General features: G+C 36.9%; 1 protein-coding gene across 7 annotated transcripts in view; it reads left to right on the forward strand.

The window, feature by feature from the left end:
- knl1 (kinetochore scaffold 1) overlaps positions 1-21,359 on the forward strand; it is a 106,439-nt gene that overhangs the window by 16,333 nt on the left and 68,747 nt on the right. For all 7 annotated transcript variants that reach the window (XM_069917191.1, XM_069917193.1, XM_069917189.1 and 4 more), the window contains 6 exons: positions 361-420; positions 783-850; positions 6,061-6,149; positions 6,295-6,337; positions 18,813-18,850; positions 20,428-20,480. In XM_069917191.1, the coding sequence (XP_069773292.1) occupies positions 361-420; positions 783-850; positions 6,061-6,149; positions 6,295-6,337; positions 18,813-18,850; positions 20,428-20,480 (351 nt within the window). The remainder of the gene's footprint in view (positions 1-360; positions 421-782; positions 851-6,060; positions 6,150-6,294; positions 6,338-18,812; positions 18,851-20,427; positions 20,481-21,359) is intronic.

Raw genomic sequence — 21,359 nt, forward strand, 5'->3', positions numbered from 1 at the left:
AAATTTTCTTTTTAGATGTGTTAGATTTTTAATTTAATTTTTTCAAAAAAAATGAATGCTTCATTATGTCAGACTTATTCTGCAAGTGATACTTTCAGTACTGAACATTTGGACAGGGTGAATTTTGATATGACTCTTGCCCAGCACAAATTTTCATTTTTTTAATGAATGTTCCTAATTTTGTATTGTCAATTCTTTATACATCAGCTGGAATTGTTTATACAAAACCATATAAACACCCAAATACAAAGGTGTCAAAGGCTTAAAAGGAAACACTGCTTGAAATTGTTGAATTGTTACTCTCATGTAATATTAATGACTGTCTTGTTTTTATATTTATCTTTCCCCACCTTTCTCAAGATTTTAAAAGCTTCCAGGAGTCCACTTAGAACTCTGAATGAAACTGATATCAGCCAAAAGGTAACACAAATTTATTGAAGAAATATTTTTGAGCTGTTTAGTGATGAAACAAATCCCATAAGCAGATTGGGTTTATTGCATAATGGATTGTAAGCAGACTGCAGTGATGCATGGGGCATTGCTTATTTGGCAAATTTAACAGAGAGAAACCGGTTAGCCCAATATGTATCAAGTCATTTTAAGAATTTTTAGGGATCAGGAACTATGCTAATATCCATCTATTGTGACAAAAGCACATGTTGAAATGCAAGTGTTTTTGTAATTATTTTATTGTTGGACAAAGGGCATAGAATGACATTTGGGAAAAAGTCTGCTTTGTGATATTTGAAAATCCTATCAATTTTTTATTTATTCCATTTGAGATGGAGCAAGTGGGAACATTTCGCAGAAGCTCTCGCAGAGTCAGTTTTGCAGATACAAAGGAAATTAAGTAAGTAGGAAATGTACCTTCATTAGTTGGATTTCATTTAATGGTTGGGTGGAGTTTTAGAATGTGCTTGAAGTTCTCTATTTGTAGCTTGATAAATTTTTGTCTTAAAACTGTTTGATATTGAGTGGGTAGACAGAGGGGGAAAATGGAATAATTTTGTATAATTGGAGAAAATCTTAAATTTGAATTTTGTCAACTGTTCAGAGATGTCATTAAAACAAAATGCATGTGATCATTTATGTAGGGGCCATCTTATGAATAGAGAAGCAGTTAAAATTCTAGAATTGAAGTTTTTCCACTCTGTATCCAGCCTGTGCAATAATTCATCATTGCTTTAGTCATGCTGTATCCGTGAACTACTCTTTGCAGACGATGCCGCTTTAGTTGCCCATTCAGAGCCAGCTCTTCAGCGCTTGACGTCCTGCTTTGCGGAAACTGCCAAAATGTTTGGCCTGGAAGTCAGCCTGAAGAAAACTGAGGTCCTCCATCAGCCAGCTCCCCACCATGACTACCAGCCCCCCCACATCTCCATCGGGCACACAAAACTCAAAACGGTCAACCAGTTTACCTATCTCGGCTGCACCATTTCATCAGATGCAAGGATCGACGATGAGATAGACAACAGACTCGCCAAGGCAAATAGCGCCTTTGGAAGACTACACAAAAGAGTCTGGAAAAACAACCAACTGAAAAACCTCACAAAGATAAGCGTATACAGAGCCGTTGTCATACCCACACTCCTGTTCGGCTCCGAATCATGGGTCCTCTACCGGCACCACCTACGGCTCCTAGAACGCTTCCACCAGCGTTGTCTCCGCTCCATCCTCAACATCCATTGGAGCGCTTACATCCCTAACGTCGAAGTACTCGAGATGGCAGAGGTCGACAGCATCGAGTCCACGCTGCTGAAGATCCAGCTGCGCTGGATGGGTCACGTCTCCAGAATGGAGGACCATCGCCTTCCCAAGATCGTGTTATATGGCGAGCTCTCCACTGGCCACCGTGACAGAGGTGCACCAAAGAAAAGGTACAAGGACTGCCTAAAGAAATCTCTTGGTGCCTGCCACATTGACCACCGCCAGTGGGCTGATAACGCCTCAAACCGTGCATCTTGGCGCCTCACAGTTTGGCGGGCAGCAACCTCCTTTGAAGAAGACCGCAGAGCCCACCTCACTGACAAAAGGCAAAGGAGGAAAAACCCAACACCCAACCCCAACCAACCAATTTTCCCCTGCAACCGCTGCAATCGTGTCTGCCTGTCCCGCATCGGACTTGTCAGCCACAAACGAGCCTGCAGCTGACGTGGACTTTTTACCCCCTCCATAAATCTTCGTCCGCGAAGCCAAGCCAAAGAAAGATTATTCACAGGATAACTGGATTCATATGTAGAAAGTTTTGAAAATGGCGTTGAATAGACTTTTGAGATAGACTGGGGAAAGGGACATTGCATTGGACTGAAGTTTACTCTTTGAGGAAAAGGTAAATTAGAATAGTTTCTGCTGTGTGTGACAATTCTGATACCTCATGAATTCTGACAGCCTGTTGGAATCTAACTAGCGGTTTGATTATGATCAGATGATTTGAGATAAAGATATATTTGTGGGTGCACTGTATTTGAATATTTGGTTTATAATATCAATTATTTTGGACTCGTGAGCTATTAGTTTTGAGTTCATATTTGCCATATTATATACCTGGTACAGTTTGAAGGGTTCTTTGCAAGTTATTTCTACCATTCATACAGTATGTAACGTAGAAGGGCAGGAGCACAGATACAGTAGATAGAATTGCAATAAAATAAAAGATGAATTAGTATACAGTAAAGAAAAGGCAACATGAGAGATTCTTGGGTATGTTAATAATAAAAGGAGAGTAAGGGGCACATTTGATCTTCTTGAAGATCAGAGTGGTCAGCTATGTATGGATCTAGACGAGGGGGGGAGATCTTGAATTTTTTTTGTATCTATTTACTCAGGAAATTGGCACAGGGTCTATGATAGAGGTAAACAAGCAATAAGGTCATGGAGCCCAACCAGATTAGAGGATGAGGTGCTTGCTGTTGTAAAGCGAATAAAGGTGGATAAATCCCCAGGGCCTATACCCTCAAACCTTGAGAGAGGATAGTGTAGAAATTGCAGGAACCCTGGCAGATAGATTTAAAAAGTCCTAAGCCACATGTTAGGTGCTGGATGATGATAAAGTGCCAAAAAACCCAGAAAATTATTGGCCAGTGAGGCTGACATCACCCTCAGAGATCAAGTTTACAAGTACAGTAAAACCCCTGGTATCCAGCACCTATGGGTAGTTGTTGATGCTGGATAAGTTATTAAGAATAAACAGTTTAAAAGTCAAAATGCTATATTTTACTTGCACTGAAGGAACTTCATTTGCATGTGTATATATAAACCTTTAAGTATTACAGGTTCCTCCCTCCTCCCAGGGAGCTGTCTGAAATATGAGCAATAACATTATGGATAATTAACCCCATCTCCCCTCCAAGTTGACAGATAAAACCTCTGACCGGAGTGACACTTACTAAGCAGAGATAAGGAGACGCTTTGAGAGTTCCCAATGGAGAACAGCATCAACCAGCTCTTCATCCTGGGCGTATTATGACCTAGACCAGCAGCAATAGAAATTCACCAAAACAAAACAATTTTATTAATAACTGTTGATAACACTTAACCCCACTATACGCAAATGTATATATGTGTGTGCGTAGCAAAACCAAACCATTACACTTTAGACATAATTCTGAAGAGGTGATTTTAAAGTTTAGTCTCAGAAAGCTTTTGTGTTGAAACTCAAGTCTTTACTGCTGTTCAAAAGTTATCAAACTCACAAATTCTGGTAGGTCTGTTTTCAGAGAATTGTTTCTTCATATGAATGATTTCCCTCTCTTGCATGAAGGTTTCAGAACTTGTATTTTCTTCCATAACGATTTCACAAACCCTGGCAAGGGTTATATGAAGTGGCCATGTGAAAATGGACATGGTGAAATTGTCCTCTTTTCAGGAGACAGCTGAAGTGGATCGTCTTTGCCGCTGATTTGTGTATCTCTCATGATAAAGAGAATACAATATAAACAGTACCTCTCACTGGAGGCTACTGTATTTTTGACCTCAGATGAAAACTAGTATAATATTAAAGATGTCTCCTTGAAGTGTCCTTAATCACATGACATGACCTCAATGCTGTGAAGTTCTTCTCTTCCAAATGTTAATGAGCAAATGCTTCCGAGTTGACTGCACAGGTAACAGGCAGATGGTTTTGTGTGTACCCAGATTATTGAAGCACAAGCCAGCTTGTATGAACAGATACCATCTCTCAGTAAACACCATTGATCCAGCAATTGAATGAACCACTCAATTCTCGTTTTTATTGCTCTGTTTTCCAGATACAGCATCTCTGAAAATGGCTTCTCTCTGTGTAATTGTGTGTCTGTGTCCTTGTCTGCCCACAAAGCCTTTTCTAAGAAATATATATAATTTTCTAAAAGATTAATAATGACACATTTCCATCACAGGCAATGCCACTGCTGTTTCACACAATTTTATTCAAATGGCTACTCTGAGCAAAGCACAACCAGTCACTCTGCTGGCCATCTTCACCAAAGGTTTATATGTTACTTCAGAGAACATTTACAATTTTAAACTTTTAGCCAGTTATTTTGTTCTTATTTATTTTATGGTAATTTTTACAATTTTTTTTGCCAGTTGGTTGAGGCTGCCGGTTGCTTGAATTCCGGATACCAGGGGTTTTATCTTATTTGGATAGTCAGGGACTAATTAAGGATTGACAACATGGCTTTGTGAGTGGTAGGTTGTGTTTCACAATTCATGTAGAGTTTTTTGACAAGGTTGAAGATGGATAGGCTGTGGATGTAGCTTACATGGATTTTAGTGAGGCCCTTGACAAGATTCTGCATGGAGGTTAGTCAGAAAGGTTCAGTCGCTCAGTGCTCATGTTGAGTTAGTATACTGGATTCAACATTGGCTTTGTGGAGAAACCAGAGAGTGGTAATGGATGATTGCCTCTCTGACAGGAGGCCTATGACTAGTGGTGTGCCTGGTCCTTTGTTGTTTGTTATGTATATTAATGATGGTCTAAATGATTATCAGCAGGTTTGCAGATGAGACAAGTATAATGGACAGCGAGGAAGATCTTCAAAGCTTGTATAGGTATCTGGGCCAACTGGAAAAAATGGTCTGCAAAATGGCAGATGTAATTTCATGCAGACAAGTGTGAAGTGTTGCATTTTGGAAAGACAAACTAATGTAGAACACACACAGTGAATGGTGTGGCGCTGAGCAATGTGGTGGAACGGAGGGATCTGGGAATACAGATGCATAATTTCCTGAAAGTGATGTCACAAGTAGATAGGGTTGTAAATAGAGATTTTGGTGCATTGACCTTCATAAATCAAAGTACTGGGTATAGGAGTTATGATGAAGTTGTATAAGAAATTTTTGAGGCCAAATTTGGAGCATTGTATGCATTTTTGATCAGCAAATTACAGGAAGGATGTCAATAAAAGTGAAGGAGTGCAGAGAAGATTTACTAAGATGTCACTGGAACTTAAGGAACTGAGTTTAGGGAAAGGTTAAACAGATTAGGACTTCATTCTCTGGACTGTAGAAGAATTAGGGGAGATTTGAAAGAAGTTTGCAAAACCATGAGCTGTTTTGATAAGAGTAAATTAAAGTAGGTTTTTCTACTGAGGTTTAAGTGAGATATGAAGCAGAGGACATGGGTTAAGGGTGCAAGGAGAAGTTTAGGTGGAACGAGCTACCAACTGAAGTAAATGTGGGATCAATTTTAACATTTAAGAAAAATTTAGACATGTATATGTATGGGAGGGCTATGGTCTGTGTGCAGGTCAGTGGGACAAGGCACAGATGAGAAGGGATGAAAGGCCTGTTTTCTGTGTTGGAAATTTTGATGGTTCTATGATTCCCCTTATTACTTACAACAGGATAAAAGTGTAAGATTTGCCAAGATAATATGAAGGCAGGAATTGGGCAGTAGTCATTCATCATCAAGTTTCATTTATTTTGTGCCCTTATCATGAAACTACATTGCTAATCACAGGAAGAAGAGCTGAATGTACTGTAAGATCCTTTTACTTCAGAAAAGGGACAGATGTTGAATACAGAGGTTAGTTTGCACATTTTGTTTTGAATTTCCTTGTATTTTTCTTTTCCCTTCAGGGAGTTTGTGACTGATAAAATGATAATTCAAGATGATGTGGAAAATGATGAAGCAGTCTGCATGCAAAACATGGAGATTCACATTTCAAGTAAATGAATTTCTTTTTTTATTATGAATTCAGGTAAAATGATAAAGAGAAAGTTTGTAATAGTTGAATATAAACACAAGGATATTTTTAAATTGTTAAAATTAAGAATTCTGATGTTTCCATTGAAAATGTTATTAATTCTTAGGAGAAAATAGTGAAAAAGAGAACCAGCAGGAAGAGTGGGCAAGGTAGAGTATAACATTTTATTCATTCATGTGATGCAAGATCTATTGTTAAGGCCAAGTGATGGGAAGCTGCTTTCTTGAATGCTGCAAATCTGTTGATGGAACTGTCACAATTATAGTGCCCTCCATAATGTTTGGGGAAAAAGATTATTTATTTTCCTTTATTTGCACCTGTGCTCCACAGTTTTAAATTTGTAATCAAACAATTAGCATGTGATAAAAGTGCACTTTCCAGATGTTATTAAAGGTTATTTGTATATATTTTGGTTTGACCATGAGGAAATTACACTTAGTTCCCCCATTTCAAGGTGCTTAACAGGCAAATGGTTACCACTCAGGAGGGTTCTTGCTGGTTTTCGGAGAGAGATTCCTTTTCTAGGACATCCGCAACTGATTCCTTTCCAATCAGTCTTGCTGACAAAACTTGCCCCCTTCAGGATTCTCCAAATGATCCTCTTTCTTTCACATCACCTTTCACACTGCCATTCTTCTCCTTTGACCAGGCAGCCTTCCAAAGTTTGCCGGCTTGTCCCTCTGGAACTGATTTCTATGTCTCTCCTCTCTGTTTCACTCCCTCCCTCTCTGAGAGCAAAACTGCTCTCTGTTGCCTGCAAATATCAAATGTTTCCAGGCAAGCTGTATGTTGCTACTTTGTTGCTTTCTGCAAAATGCATTCTGCAAAAGTCCTGCAAAGATTCTGAGTTTTAAAATGTTTGTGTACAACCTCCTCTAACAATTCCTCCCAAGCCACCTCTTAAATACTCTTGCTTCAAAGCTTTTGATCACCTCTGGGGTCTGCAGTTACCATTTTTCAACATGAGGACCAGAGTTGTGCCAATGAAAGTCAAGGAAACCATTATGAGGCTGTAAAACAAGAATAAAACAGTAAGAGACAATGCCCAAACATTAGGATTACCAAAATCAGCTGTTTGGAACATCAATAAGAAGAAAGAATATACTGGTGAGCACAGTAATCACAAAGGAACTGGTAGGCCAAGGAAGTCCTCTACTGCTGATGACAGAAGAATTCTCATAACGAAGGAAAAAACCCTGAACGCCTGTCCGACAGATCAGAAACACTCTCCAGGAGGCAGGTGTGGATGTGTTGATGTCTACTGTCTGCAGAAGTACAGAGGCTACTCTGCAAGATGCAAGCCTCTAGTTTTTAAAAGAGGCTGCAGAATTCTGGAAAAAGGTCTTGTGGACTGATGAGACCAAGATTAACCTGTGTTAGAGTGATGGCAAGAGCAAAGTATGGAGACTTAAAGGAACTGCCCAAGATTCAAAGCATACCACCATGAAACATGGTAGGGTTGCAATGGTCTGGGCATATCTGGCTGCCATAGGTACTGGTTCACTTCATTGATGTAACTGCTGATGGCAGTAGCAAAATGAAGTCTGAGTGGTATAGAAGCATCTTATCTTCTCCGGTTTGAGCAAATGGCTCCAAACTCATTGGATGGCACTTCATCCTATAGCAAGACAATGATCCTAATAAACTGTTAAAGCAACAAAGACAAAAAAAAAATGGGGGTGCTGCTGTAATGGGAGCAATACCAATAGTGCGGACTTGGGGAGAGCAGAGAGCGGAAATGCAGCACTCCCGTGGTTTTCAACTATCCAGTCCATCTACTTTCAGCTCTGTACAGGCTTTAAATGGCCTGTTAAAATTCTGTGACTGAAGAGTCTATGCCGAAGATGGTGGCGCATGTGATCGGCAGCAGACTCTGGGGAAGCAGAGGTCTGGCGCAGGGGACCAGAAAATAGTAATACTACCCTCCCATTCTGAGAAGTAGAGGAGACGGTTACCATGGCAGTGGACCAGTTAGGGGTTCTGTGGCTGAGGAATACACAGGTGACGGGCTGTTGGTGACTCGAGGTGAAGAACCCATGTAGGCTTTGGGCTGCTGGAATCTGTGCTCAAGGGATGCACACCAGGTGATGAACTGCTGGAAACTGGCTAAAGGGATACCAGGTGTCAGAAATGAAATGCGAGACGATGTGGAGCACTCTGAATGGTTCCTAATTATGTCAGAGGTTTGGATCTGGAGCTTGGCTTGCTGATGGTTTGGAATGGTGTGGCTGTGGAGGGTGTGGGAGCGCTGTAGGTGAATCTACAGCCACCCATTGACTCGGGTGGGGGGGGAAACATGCATTGGAGCTCTCTTTTGCTTCTCTCTGACTGTAAGAGGCACTTCAGGCCAATCTGTATGCCTGACAGCAGCAAAAGGCAATTACATGTCATACAACACTTTATTACATGACAATAATTTGAATCTTGAGTTTTTTCAAAGCAAAAAACTGGAAAATTATTGAATGGCCAAGTCAGTCACCCAAAAATTAAGTGGACAAGACCCCAAAACAAATAGCAACTGAAGATGATTGCATTAGAGAGGCCTGCATCATTAGAAAAGATATTCAGTCTATGAATCACAGACTTCAAGTAGTCACTGTATGCAAGGGATAGGCAACAAAGTACTAAGCATGACTATTTAATATACATAACATTTCTAAGTCTTAAATTTTATGGTGCCCTGAAATGAGGGGGTTCAATCTAAAGAGTTCTGTAATTTCTACATGGTCAAATCAAAATATTCACACACATGCTTTTTAATAAAATCTGGAATGTTCACTTTAATCATGTGGGAATTGTTTGATTACAAATTTAAAACTGTGGCGCACAGGGGGAAATAAAAGAAAAAGAATGCGCATTTCTCCTAAACATTATGGAAGGCACTGTTCAGTGGAGAGTCCAAAGATTTTTGACCCATGACAATTGAGGCATGGTGTATTGTTGTTGGCATACTGAGCTTTGAAAAGGCTGATGTTCACCTGTATGCTATTTTCTTCCTTTTTGATGGAAGATCTGCATATTTGTGATGATAATATCAAAGCTATGGCAAGTTGCTCCTGCAAAATCTAGTTATGCCATTGCCAGAGAGGATGTTCAAGGTTTATAAATGTGTTGCCATTTAAGTTGGATGCTTAGCGTGGATAATTTTGAACTATGTATTTAGGAAAGTTGTAGAGATTCTATCATGCTCCTTGTTTTATGAATGATGCTTTGGCCAAATCACTTATCATGGCATCCCCAATTTTTGACCGTGGAGCTGGTCTGCATTGTTCATAAACTCGATTCTTCTGATTGTATGATTGTCTAAACTCTTGTGGGCAGGACTGGAGACTTTTAATCTGACTGTGGAATAGGTTGCCTAACGTGTTACATAGGAAGCTATCCGGATGAAAAAATTGTGCTCAAAATCAGTCACAATCATGAAATGCTTTAAGTCAATCCAAACCAAAGCTTTTAATCTTGGACTGAGTAAATTGAATTGGTCAAAGCCATATGGAGAATGTGTTCTTAAAATCTTCCTTCAAGTAATATGGAATAGTTTAGGAACAGGCCATTTCAGTCCTGTATTGAGACTGAGTTGGTTGTTTTTAGTGCAATTTTCTTACAGCAATAAGAAGTACTATGAGGAAAACAATTTCACTGTCAGTTTTTGTGCATTTTTAAAAAAAATCCAGTGTTATTCTCCACTCTGATCTTCCCTGACCACCCTCCTTCCTTCAATCCCCTCTTTATTCACTCACACTATTTGATTTTATTTTTACCTTGTTTCACAAAAAGTTAATATATTTAACAACCTTTTGTGAAAATATCTGATAGGGTTGGTACTTGCATTTTCCCAAATTATAGAGGTTTGATTCAAAGCTAGCTGTATTTCCAACCTTCGTTAATGCCTGAATGTGGGAGATAAGGCGAGTTGTTGAGGTGTCACATGGAGGCTCTGTAAAAGTAAATGGTCAAAAGAGTGATACGAAGGAGGGAGATGGGGTTAAATGTGGAGAAAACTAAGGTCGATCATTTTGCTGGGAAGAATAGGAAAGCTTGTTTATTGGAAGGGGAATATCAATAAAATGAAGTTGCACAAGGGGACCTTGATTATGCTAACAACATGCATGGGAATTAAGCATTTGTTGGGAGGAAATGTTTTTGCAAGCTCTGTGACAAAGGAACTGGAATATTCAGCATGTATTGCTGAAGTTGTACAGGGCTTGGTAAGGCTTTAGAAATAAGAAAGGATGTGTATGCCATGTAAACTATTCAAGATTCCTTCACTGTTATGTAATAAATGCACAAACTTTGTCATGTTTTGCTTGCTGTAAAGGCACATAAAGGGATGCCTCTAACTTACACCGCCCCACCACGAAGAGGGAGAGAATCAAGAGTTTCTTTAAAGACACCTATTGTCCAAGAATTTATTTGCTTACTGTGCTTCTACAACCTCTGCAGGCGTACAGCCTCCCATAAGCTTTGTATGAGAACCTGAACTCAGGGTTCTGAACCTCCAATATAATCAGGAGGCTGTCAACACCTGAGGCCCTCCTTGCCATTGGCACCCTCATGAATCGTGGTACCAATACCCAGTTCCCACAAGTCTTCAGGAGTCCTCATCTTTGTGAGAGCCCTTCAGCTGCTGAGCCCTTGGTGGTCTGCTGCCATGGTCACATAACCTGTGCAGTTGTCTTTCAGGATACCTTCTCAGCAGAGTGTTCTCTTGTGCCAGTCCATTGATTTCCTGGACCCTGCATGCGGTGTTAACAATCAGGCAGTGGGATTCCACAGTGAAGCACTGTGTCTCCACCAGTAGCAAAGCTGTCACCACTTTCATGTTACAGGTCGTACAAATTCTCTTTGTTCTCTGAAGAAAGACTTACTTATTCACTGCATTGTAGAAGAATGAGAAGTGGTGCTGTTGAAATAAGAATTTTTTGAAGCCATAATTAAACAGCTGCTGAATGCCATTTGTTTCTCCATGTGTTGATATGCATTTGAACCTGATTGGGGGTGGGGGTGGCAGGGGAGAAGAAAAACTGGGAAAGCATCAGCCAATTAGGACTAAATTTTATTTCAATAGCACCACTTATTCTTCTACAATCCAGTGATGGATTGAATTCTCTCAGTGATAAAGGTGGTAGAATGAATTCTCTCAATAGCCTTTTGCCACAGTTTATCCACTATTTCTATTTTTAATTCTTGCTCCCATTCTCTCTTTATTTTGGAAATGAATGACTTTTAATTGACAGAACAGACGTATAAATTTTTGAAATTGTCCCTGTCCTTCCTGGATTAACTGATAGTAGATCTTCCTAGGGATGTTTGGCAGGTAACTGAGGGAAGTTTGGGAAAGCCTTTGAAATAAAATGTTGAATCTGAAAGTAACGAAATTAGTGTGACACAGGTAGGCCATATATATGAGACAGGTGAAGCTGCTAAATACTCTATCTTGAAGACATTTGATACCTTTAATTTGCCATTTATTCAAAAAAAGAATCAGTGACTGAAGGTGAAATAAGTTTGTTATTTAAGGGATCCAGAATTGATGCCATTGCCTACTTAGTGACTTCTAATTGCTTACCAAATTTTTACCATATTGGTCACCACTGGGTGGTTGTGTGGAGGACTAAATTGAATAGAAAATTGTTTATTTGTTGGGTTGTGATTGATTGAGGTTCTGATTCCTCGAGTTTTTCCCTGATTGAATATGTTCAAGGCTGAGTTTGGATATATATATGTACTATTGTAATTGAAGAATGGGAAGTGGTTTGGAGGAAATGGGCAAGGACAAAAGGTGCTGCCCAATTATACTTGAGGCCATGCTTATGTTTTTTGTGCTTCTAATTTCTTAATTAGGCAGATGAAGGTGTGGAGGACTGGAAAATACTAAGAAAATAAAAATAAAATGTAGCTCAAACTGAGGAATTGTGTCAGATGTGATAGTATTAGATTTTGTGGTTCAAATTTTGGCTTTGAGATTGAGGCTGCATGTCAAAAGATCTAATTTTGGCTCAGTAAGTGGCTACTATACTTGAAGATTCAAAGATTAAGTCAAGTTATTACAATTAAGGAACAATAGCAAAGCTATTTCAAGAATGATTTCTTATCACTTGTTTTGTGCACATCATGAATTGGTTTGGCATAGGTGGAGATAATGTGCAGAAAAAGGCAAACAACTCCTGTGGTTTCTTTTTTGGCTTTGAATTCACTGTTGAAATATGTCCAAGATCTTTGTGTGCTGCAGATACATTTAGATTTACTTATAATTCCTGAGACAATGCTTAGTAATGAGTTTCCAAGAAACAGCTAAGTTTGAAGAAATTTGAATTCTCTGAGTACAGAAATCTATTCTGAAAGTTGTAAGATGCTTATTTTTAATATTTGAGAAAAGGTAAAAGAACATGCTTGATCAATAAACTTGGGGATGTTTCTCCTCAAGTAGATTATCTGGAAAAAGCAAGTGCAAAACAATGGAGTCATTCAAAATGGATCTGTTAGTTATACAATAGTATTTTTGAATATTCCTGTCTTTTTTTCCATCAGATTTTGACAATCTACTGTGTTTATCGCAATTTATTACAACAATGAAATTGTGGCACAAGTTTCCTTTTTTTGAAAATTTGATTTTTCATTTGCATCAATAAAAATAATATTTATCCATAATCATACAGAATAATAAGATGATGCAAAAGGAATACATAATTTTATATTTTCTCCCCCCACCACCCTCCCCAAAAAAGTAAGAAAAAGAAAAAAAGCCTGCCTGAATTTATCACATATCCTTCATTGATTAATTGAATTTCAAATTTAAAAATATAATCTTAAACCTTAAATTGACTAGGATGAGTTGGAGTGGGAGCAGTTGACACCATAGATGAATTCTTACCAATGAAATCCATCTTTTTCCAAATCTTATAAAATTTTTCTGATTGATTCCGTAAATGATACGTTATTTTCTCTAATAGTATACAATTTTGTAATTCCATCTGACATCTATTCAACCCCACATTGTCTAGTTTCCACGTTACTACCATGCATTTCTTTGCTACTGCTATTGCTACACTTAAAAACTTTCTCTGATAAATATCTAACTTCAAATCATGAATATCCCCTAACAAAAATATTTTTGGGTCGTTTGGAACTTATGTCTTCATAATGTCCCAGTAAAATACTTGTATCTTCCCAAATTTTTACTACATTTTCACATTGCCATACTGCATGTAAAAAGTTTCCTTCCTCTTTATTACATCAAAAACATTGATCAGAGCAATTTGAATTAAGTCCGTGTAATTTATGTGGAGTATAATATAATTGATGTAAAAAAAATTAAATTGTACCATTTGATATCTAACATTATTTGTGTTGGTTACACTTTCATAACATAGTTTCGACCATACTACTTTTTGGATTTGTATCTCTTTCCCATCTCAACTTAGCTTTAAATAGATGTTTTTTTCTGTATAGTCTTGCAATTTTATGTACATATTAGTAATCTTTTAATAAACGTATTAGTTATTAAATATTCAAATTGACTTTGTTCAGGTAATCTAAAATTCAATCCTAACTTTTTAAAATACGATTTAAGTTGTTAATAAGAAAAAAATAGTATTATTCGGTATATTATACTTGTCTTTCAATTGGTCAAACGTTTTTTAAAAAAAATCAATCCTTTATCCTTTTTATTCCACAGTTATACCAAATATCAAAAAATGTATTATTAACTTTAAAAGAAATTTGGTAATTTTTCATTCTTCTTTCTACATGGATTCCATTCCATACTTTAAGTATATGTTTCAAAATTGGTGTATCTATTTTCCCTTTCAACGGTTGTTCTTGCCGTTTATACAAAATATGTTTGGAATTATTTTTCCCTATTTTATTCATTTCAATTTGTACCACCCACTGCCTTTTCACCAGTCTGATAACAGGAAGACAAAAATCTAAGTTGAGCTGCCTTGTAATAATTTTTAAAATTATGCATTCATAGTCCCAAATAATTTTTCTTACATTTTTATTTAAATCTTGAAAAACCGTTGTTGGTACAAAAGTTGGTAATGATTAGAATAAGTATTGTATTCTAGGAAAAATATTCATCTTCACACTATTTATCCTTCCATCTTATTAAATCTTCTTTAATTTTCTTCAATAAAGTATATAATTTAAATGAATTATTCAAATTCATATCAATATTGATTCCTAAATATTTAGCGCTCTCCTTCTGCCATTTAAATTTTGTAATTTTCTTAGTTTGAGTATCATTAATCTCAATCATTAGCATCACTTCACTTTTATCAATATTAACCCATATGTCGCCAATTGTACATTTACATTTTTTAATGAAATTTCAGGGTTTGTAAGATACAATATTAAATCATCTGCAAAAAGACTAATTTTATTTTCCTTATCTTTAATCTTAAAGCCCTTAATCTCATTAACTCTTCTTATCACCTCTGCTAAAGGTTCTGTAGCCAATGCAAATAAAAAATGCATTAATGGATAACCTTGTCCAGGTGATCTTTTCAATAAGAAAGCTTTTGATAATTATCTATTTGTAACTACTTTAGCCTTTGGGAGATTATATAATGCCCTTATACAATTTAAAAATTTATTGGAATTTCAAAAACCTTCAATACATTAAATAAATAGTCCCATTCTTATCTGTCAAATACTTTTTCTGCATCTAAAGCTACTGATTAGTATTTTTCTTTTTTGAGCTACATTTATTAAACTTAAAAACTTAATAATATCAGCTGATCTTCTATTCCTTATAAAACCTGTTTGGTCAATATTTATCAATTTAGGTAAACATTTAGCTGATCTATTAGCTATTAATTTAGACAATTTTATAATCTGTATTCAATAATGATGGTGGTCTATATGAAGATGGAAGCAAAGGATCCTTCCCTTTTTTGGAATTACTTATTAATGCTGTTTTAAACTATTCTGGTAAATCACAGGAGTCGTTTATTTGATTTAGCAATCCCATAAATATAGGGATCAATAACTCTTTAAATTCTTTGTAAAACTCTGGAGAAGAATCATCTTCTCCTGGAGCCTTATTATTTGGTAAAGACATCAATATGTCATATAATTCTGTAACAGTAAAAGAGTTTGTTAATTCAATCTTTTCCTCAATATTTAATTCCAGTAATATAATTTGTGATAAATATCCATCTATTTTATCTCCATCCTTTAAAGATTCTGATTGATATAATTTCTTATAAAATTTTGTAAAAACATTGTTAATACCCTGCGTTTTATAAGATGACCCGATTCCTCTTTTTTGGCTATTATTATTCTCTATAATTGCTCTGTCTTCTAAAACTTTATGCTAAAACTTTATGGGCTCTATCTCCCAACTCATATTTTTGTCAAGTTTGCCTTGTATCTCTCTCCACTTTATATGTTTGTATTTCATTAAATTTCAATTTTTTAAAATTACAATATTCTTCGTTTCTCATCATTGACTTGATTCTGTGATTCTTTTCCAACTTTGCTATTTCTTTTTCCAAATAGTTAACTTCAGACATGTATTTTTTTTTATTTTAGCAGTATAACTTATTATTTGCCCTCTTAAATAAACCTTCATAGAGTCCCAAACTACAAATTTATTGGTTACAAATAAATTGTTCATTAGTGACTAGAAATTTTTTTTATCTACTCTCTTATAAATTCACAAAAATCTTGCCTTTCTAATGATGCAGTATTAAACCTACATTTATAACCTATATTTTGCTTTTTTTCCAATACAATTGACATATATGTCAATTGTACATATGTACATAATATGTCATATCATGTGAATGATCAGATAAAATCTAAATGTGAATATGTCTTGTGTCTAAAAGAATAAAATGAGTAGTCCCTAATACCAGGATGCATCTTCCTCCATCAACAAGTTTCATTTCATTCATAAAATTCATCACTACCTTGTTTTTGACCATAAGATCTATCCAACTTTGAATCAAAAGTAAAATTAAAATCTCCCATGATTTTCCCCTTTGCATAAAAACATCATTTATATTCGATGTGTAAATATATATATATATCTCTTTTTTTCTCTCTGGCTTGGCTTCGTGGACGAAGATTTATGGAGGGGGTAAAAAGTCCACGTCAGCTGCAGGCTCGTTTGTGGCTGACAAGTCCGATGCGGGACAGGCAGACACGGTTGCAGCAGTTGCAGGGGAAAATTGGTTGGTTGGGGTTGGGTGTTGGGTTTTTCCTCCTTTGCCTTTTGTCAGTGTCACCCCACCTCATATATATATATATATATATATATATATATAAATATATATTTATATATATATATATTTTTTTTTTATGTATATATTTATATATATATATATATATTTCTATATATATATATATACACACACACACATATTCATCAATGTCCAATATTCCGAATAAATTTTACAATTTATCATCACATATCTTCCTGTTTTATCAATAGATATGTCCAATATTTAAATTGGTAGACTTATTTATTAATATCGCTACCCCTCTGGCTTTAGAGTTAAATGAAGAAGACAATACCATTCTTACCCAATCCCTCTTTAATTTCATCTTCTATTTCCATTAAAATGGTTTTTTTTTAAAAAAAGCTACATCCACTTTAATTTTTTTCATATAACAATAACTTTTTTCTCTTTATTAGATTCTGAATTCTGTTAATATTAATACTAATAAAATTCAATTTCCCTGCCATTAAACACCAGTATTAAACCGTATGTCCATCCAGCGCCCCCCTTCCCCACATACCCCAGTATTCCTTATATAACATGATACATTCACAAATAATCCAGGCTTTGAACAAAAAAAGGAAAGATAATGAAAAGTAAGAAGAAGAAAGTAAAGAAAAATCCCAGAGGTGCGTGAAGGTAAAACCTCTCTAATCCCCTGATCTATACAGGATGCAAAAAAAATCACATTTGTGCCCATGATTCTGCAGTGGTCAGGATCATATTCTCCACTAACTCACTCGCTCTACCATTACCATCCCTTACTATAGTTTTTCCAACAAGTCTAAGAATCCATTGATCTTATCAAAATGTAACAGATCACGTGCATTAAAATTTCCTCCCCCTTAAACTCTCTTGAAACACAATGCAATTTCAGTTACAGTAAAAATCTTTCAGTTATGTAATTCAAGTATCAGCAACCACCTGTTGTTCTTTAGCAGGCAATTAATTGGCATATACCTTTGCTTCATTAGGCTCTGTATATTAAAAAAAAAACAATTTCTCCCACCTGGGACAAATACTTTCAGTTCAGCAGGATATCTCAAAACAAAGGCATAGCCTTTTTTCCATAACACATCTTTAATTGGATTAAACTCTTTTCTCTTTTTTTTAAACAAATCAAAACTTGCGTCTGGATAAAAGAAAATCTTATTTCCATGATAAATCAAAGGTGATTGTCTTTCTTTTGCTTGCTTTGCTGCCAACTCTAATATCTTCTCTTACTTCATATCAAAGGAATCTTAACAAGTATTGGACAGGACCTTTGGTCAGGCTGAGGTTTACGTCTCAGTCCTCTATGGGCTCACTCAATCTCCAAATTTCCTTGAAATTCAGCCTGACCCAAAGATTCTGGTATCCATTGTTGCAAATTTTTTTTTATATCTTGACCTTCATCACCTTCTTTAAGTCCAACAATCTTGATATTATTCCGTCTACTAAAATTTCCAAAATGTCTATTTTCTGCATTAACTGATTGTTCTTGGCACCAGCTTCTGCTTGTACTTAATTCATTTGATTTTTAATATTTTGAATCTCAAATTCATTTCCTTTAATTTTCCCATCCACTATTTCAAATCTTGTGTCAATTTGTTGCATTAATCTTTCAATCTTGTCACCATTCTTACTTCATCAGTTAATACTTCCATAGATTTTCTAAAATAATCTAAAAATTGCTTCATTTCTCCAGAAGATCAAAGAAACTTCTGTACCTTTCTCTGCTTTTTTCTTGATTATAGATCATTCTTGGTCTTTCCTTTGCTTTTCCAGGTCCTCCTCTTGATCACTGGAGCTGTGGATATCTTATATCTTTTTTAAAATTTCCTCTGTTTCTTTTGTGTTCTCTGCGAATGCACGAGGAGTCACTTCTTCACTTGATGTCGGCGGCTTTTGTCGGAGGAGACCTTGTGTAGCAGTGTCCAAGGTCTCCCTGGCTTCTGGCCTCTCTCCTTTGGATATTACCTTGTGGACAGCTCCAGGATCCTTTCTCAAGATAGGCCTCTTCTCTTTCTTGCTCTATTTCTTGTGTTGAAGTAAGGCCTTTATCTTTCTTTGGTGACATTGTTCATGTCTTCTGTATGTCCTTAGACAGTTCTTTGCTATACTTTCTGTAACTCTGATAGTTTTTTTTTGTCACTTTTCCTCAACTTTTCAGAGGAGAGCAGGGATTACCAGTCTAACCCCACGTCATCACGTGGCACGCTCCCTCGCAAGTTTTATTTAAAAGCAACTCTTAAGTTACCTACATTTGGTATTCAAATTTTGCAGTAGGATATTTGAGACCTACTTCTCCTGTGCAAAAATTAGAGCAAAGATTAAATCTGATGGATTAAAAAAAATTAAATTTTTCAGACTGACGTGTCTAAGGTTAAACAACACAAACTTGTTTTTATTTCAGAGAAATGATCCCACAAAACACAAGTCTCAGGATTGCTGGTTAGTGCAAGTATTTTCTTCTTTCTCCGATTATATTTTTGTATTGTTTGCATTATTTTTTGTTACAATGTTTTGCTTTTGAACAAACAAATGTAATTTTTTTCTAAATCTGTGTTGATTGCCAAGTTGTATTTTCTCAAGATCCTAATGTCTCTTAATATCAGTCACTTTTTTTTCCTCTCTTGCCTCAAGCCATGTCCATCCTCTTAGGCACTTCTGTTGCTCTGGATCTTTTTATTTTACAGTTGCTGGCGAGACATTACCGGTAACTGTCTTAACTGCACCAGTCTACTCACCCATTTCAATCTTATTCCCTTGGAACGCACTACCCTCTGCACTCTCTGCTCTAATCCTAACCTTACTTTGAAACCTGCAGACGAGAAGTGCTGTTGTTGTCTGGCCTACTAGCCTCCATTTTCTCTGATGCCAGACAGCAACTCTCCCACTCTATCATCATTTCCAGAGATCTCCCTTGCTTAGCCTTGTTTCTCAACTCTGCACTGTCCAGTTCTACATCCTATCCAAGATTCACACAATCAACTGGTTTGGGAGACCTATTGTCTCGGTGTGCTCCTGCCCCAAGGAATGCATATCATTTTATCACCACTCCTTTTGTCACCCTTGGTCCAGTCCCTTCCTACCTACATCTGAGATATCTCAGATGTTCTCCACCACTTAAACAACTTACATTTCCCGAGCCCTGATTTTTACCATGGGCATCCAGTTTCTTTGGACTTTCAATCCCCCATAAAGGAAAGCCTCAAGGCTTCTAGCTTCTTCCAGGATAGCAGATCTGACTGGTGCCCCACCATCACCACTAGCAACCCCCTCAACCCTTCCCTGCATTACTCCAATAAGGGGAGTCTTTCTCAGCCCCCAGCCTCTTCCCTGATCACTTCTTAGCTTCTTTCTTTTTTTCTCCTCTTCTATGGCCTGCCAGCAGGTACTGCTCCACCTTCCCCCAACCCCACTTTTACATTCCAACATCTGCCCAGTTATTGTTATTCTTGGTGAAGGGGTTTCAGCCCAAAAAGTGAACCATTGCTTTCAACAGAGGCAGGTTGACTTGCTAAGTTCCTCTAGCACTTGTGCGTTACTTAAATTTTTTGTTGTTGCATCTGCTGACTTCTTTGACACCTTAACAAGTTGTGCATTTGGGTTTGTTCCCTAGCTTCCTATTAGCTTGGGATTGAAATATTTAACAGGGGTCACAAGTCTGAATCCAACAACTGTAGATTTTTAAACTATAGTAATCAAATTAATTTGTAATTTAAAAATAAAGCCATGAAACTATTGAAGTGTTGAGAGAAAGCCATCTCGTTCACCATTATATTTCAAGAAAAGAAACCTGCCATCCTTTTCTGATCTGGTCAGTAAGACCCCAAGAGCCACCAATGTGGTTTATTTTTAATTGCCCTCAGATTGCCAAGAAAGCATTTTAGTGGGGGAAGTATAGGCTATATTCAGTGAATGACAACAAAACAATAAAAGCAAGACTTATTGTATGATTTCATGAACTAGATGAATCGATTATGTAACAATGAAGTGTTGATTTGAACTTTTCTGCTTGTCCAAAGGAATGGATGCACTTCTTCATGCACCTCTTCGGACTCCTCTGCAGCAATTAAAGGTAACTTAAGGAAAGTCGAGATTTGTTTTGCATTTACTTTAAAGAGAAATGTAAGAACTCATTAGGGGTGGAATGGGAGGGGTTAAACTAGATTCGCAGTGGGGTGGTTACCGAAGTGCAGAGGAAGAGGTGGTTGACGTACCAGTAGGAACAGCTGATAGGGAGTTTATGTGGAAGAACACGGAGATGGGGCAAAATTGCAGCCAGTGGGATGAGTTGCAATGCAACAGGGACAAAGTCAAAAGAAACATTTAAAGGGCTAAAGGTTTTGTATTTAAATGCACGCAGCAGAAGAAATGAGATGGTTGACCTTGCTACACATTGACAGGTATGATATTGAGGCCATTACGGAGTAATGGTTAAAAGATGGATGTCGTTGGGAGCTTAATGTCCAACGATGCACAGTGTATCAAAAAGATAGGCAGGTCAGCAGAGGGGGTGGCGTGCCTCTGTTGGTAAGGATCAACAATAAGTAATTAGAAAGAGGTGACATAGGATCAGAAGATATAGAATCATTGTGGGTTCAGTTAAAAAATGGCATGAGTAAAATGGCACTGTTGGCAGTTATATACAGACCTCTAAACAGTAGACGGGATGTGGCTAACAAATTCCAACAGCAAATAGAAAAGGTGTGTCAGAACGGCATTGTTATGGTAGTCATGGAGGATTTTAACATGCAAGGAGTTTGGGAAAACTAGGTTGGGACTGAATCTCAAGAAGGGGAATTTGCAGAAAATCTACAATATGGCTTTTTAGAGCAGCTTGTTGATGAGCCCACAAGGGGAACGGCTTTACTGGATTGGGTGTCTGAAATGTAGTTGATTAGAGAGCTTTGAGTAAATTAACCATTCGGGAGCAGTGATCACAATTGGATTAAGT

This window comes from Narcine bancroftii, chromosome 2 (genome assembly GCF_036971445.1).
Source record: "Narcine bancroftii isolate sNarBan1 chromosome 2, sNarBan1.hap1, whole genome shotgun sequence".
NCBI lineage: Eukaryota > Metazoa > Chordata > Chondrichthyes > Torpediniformes > Narcinidae > Narcine > Narcine bancroftii.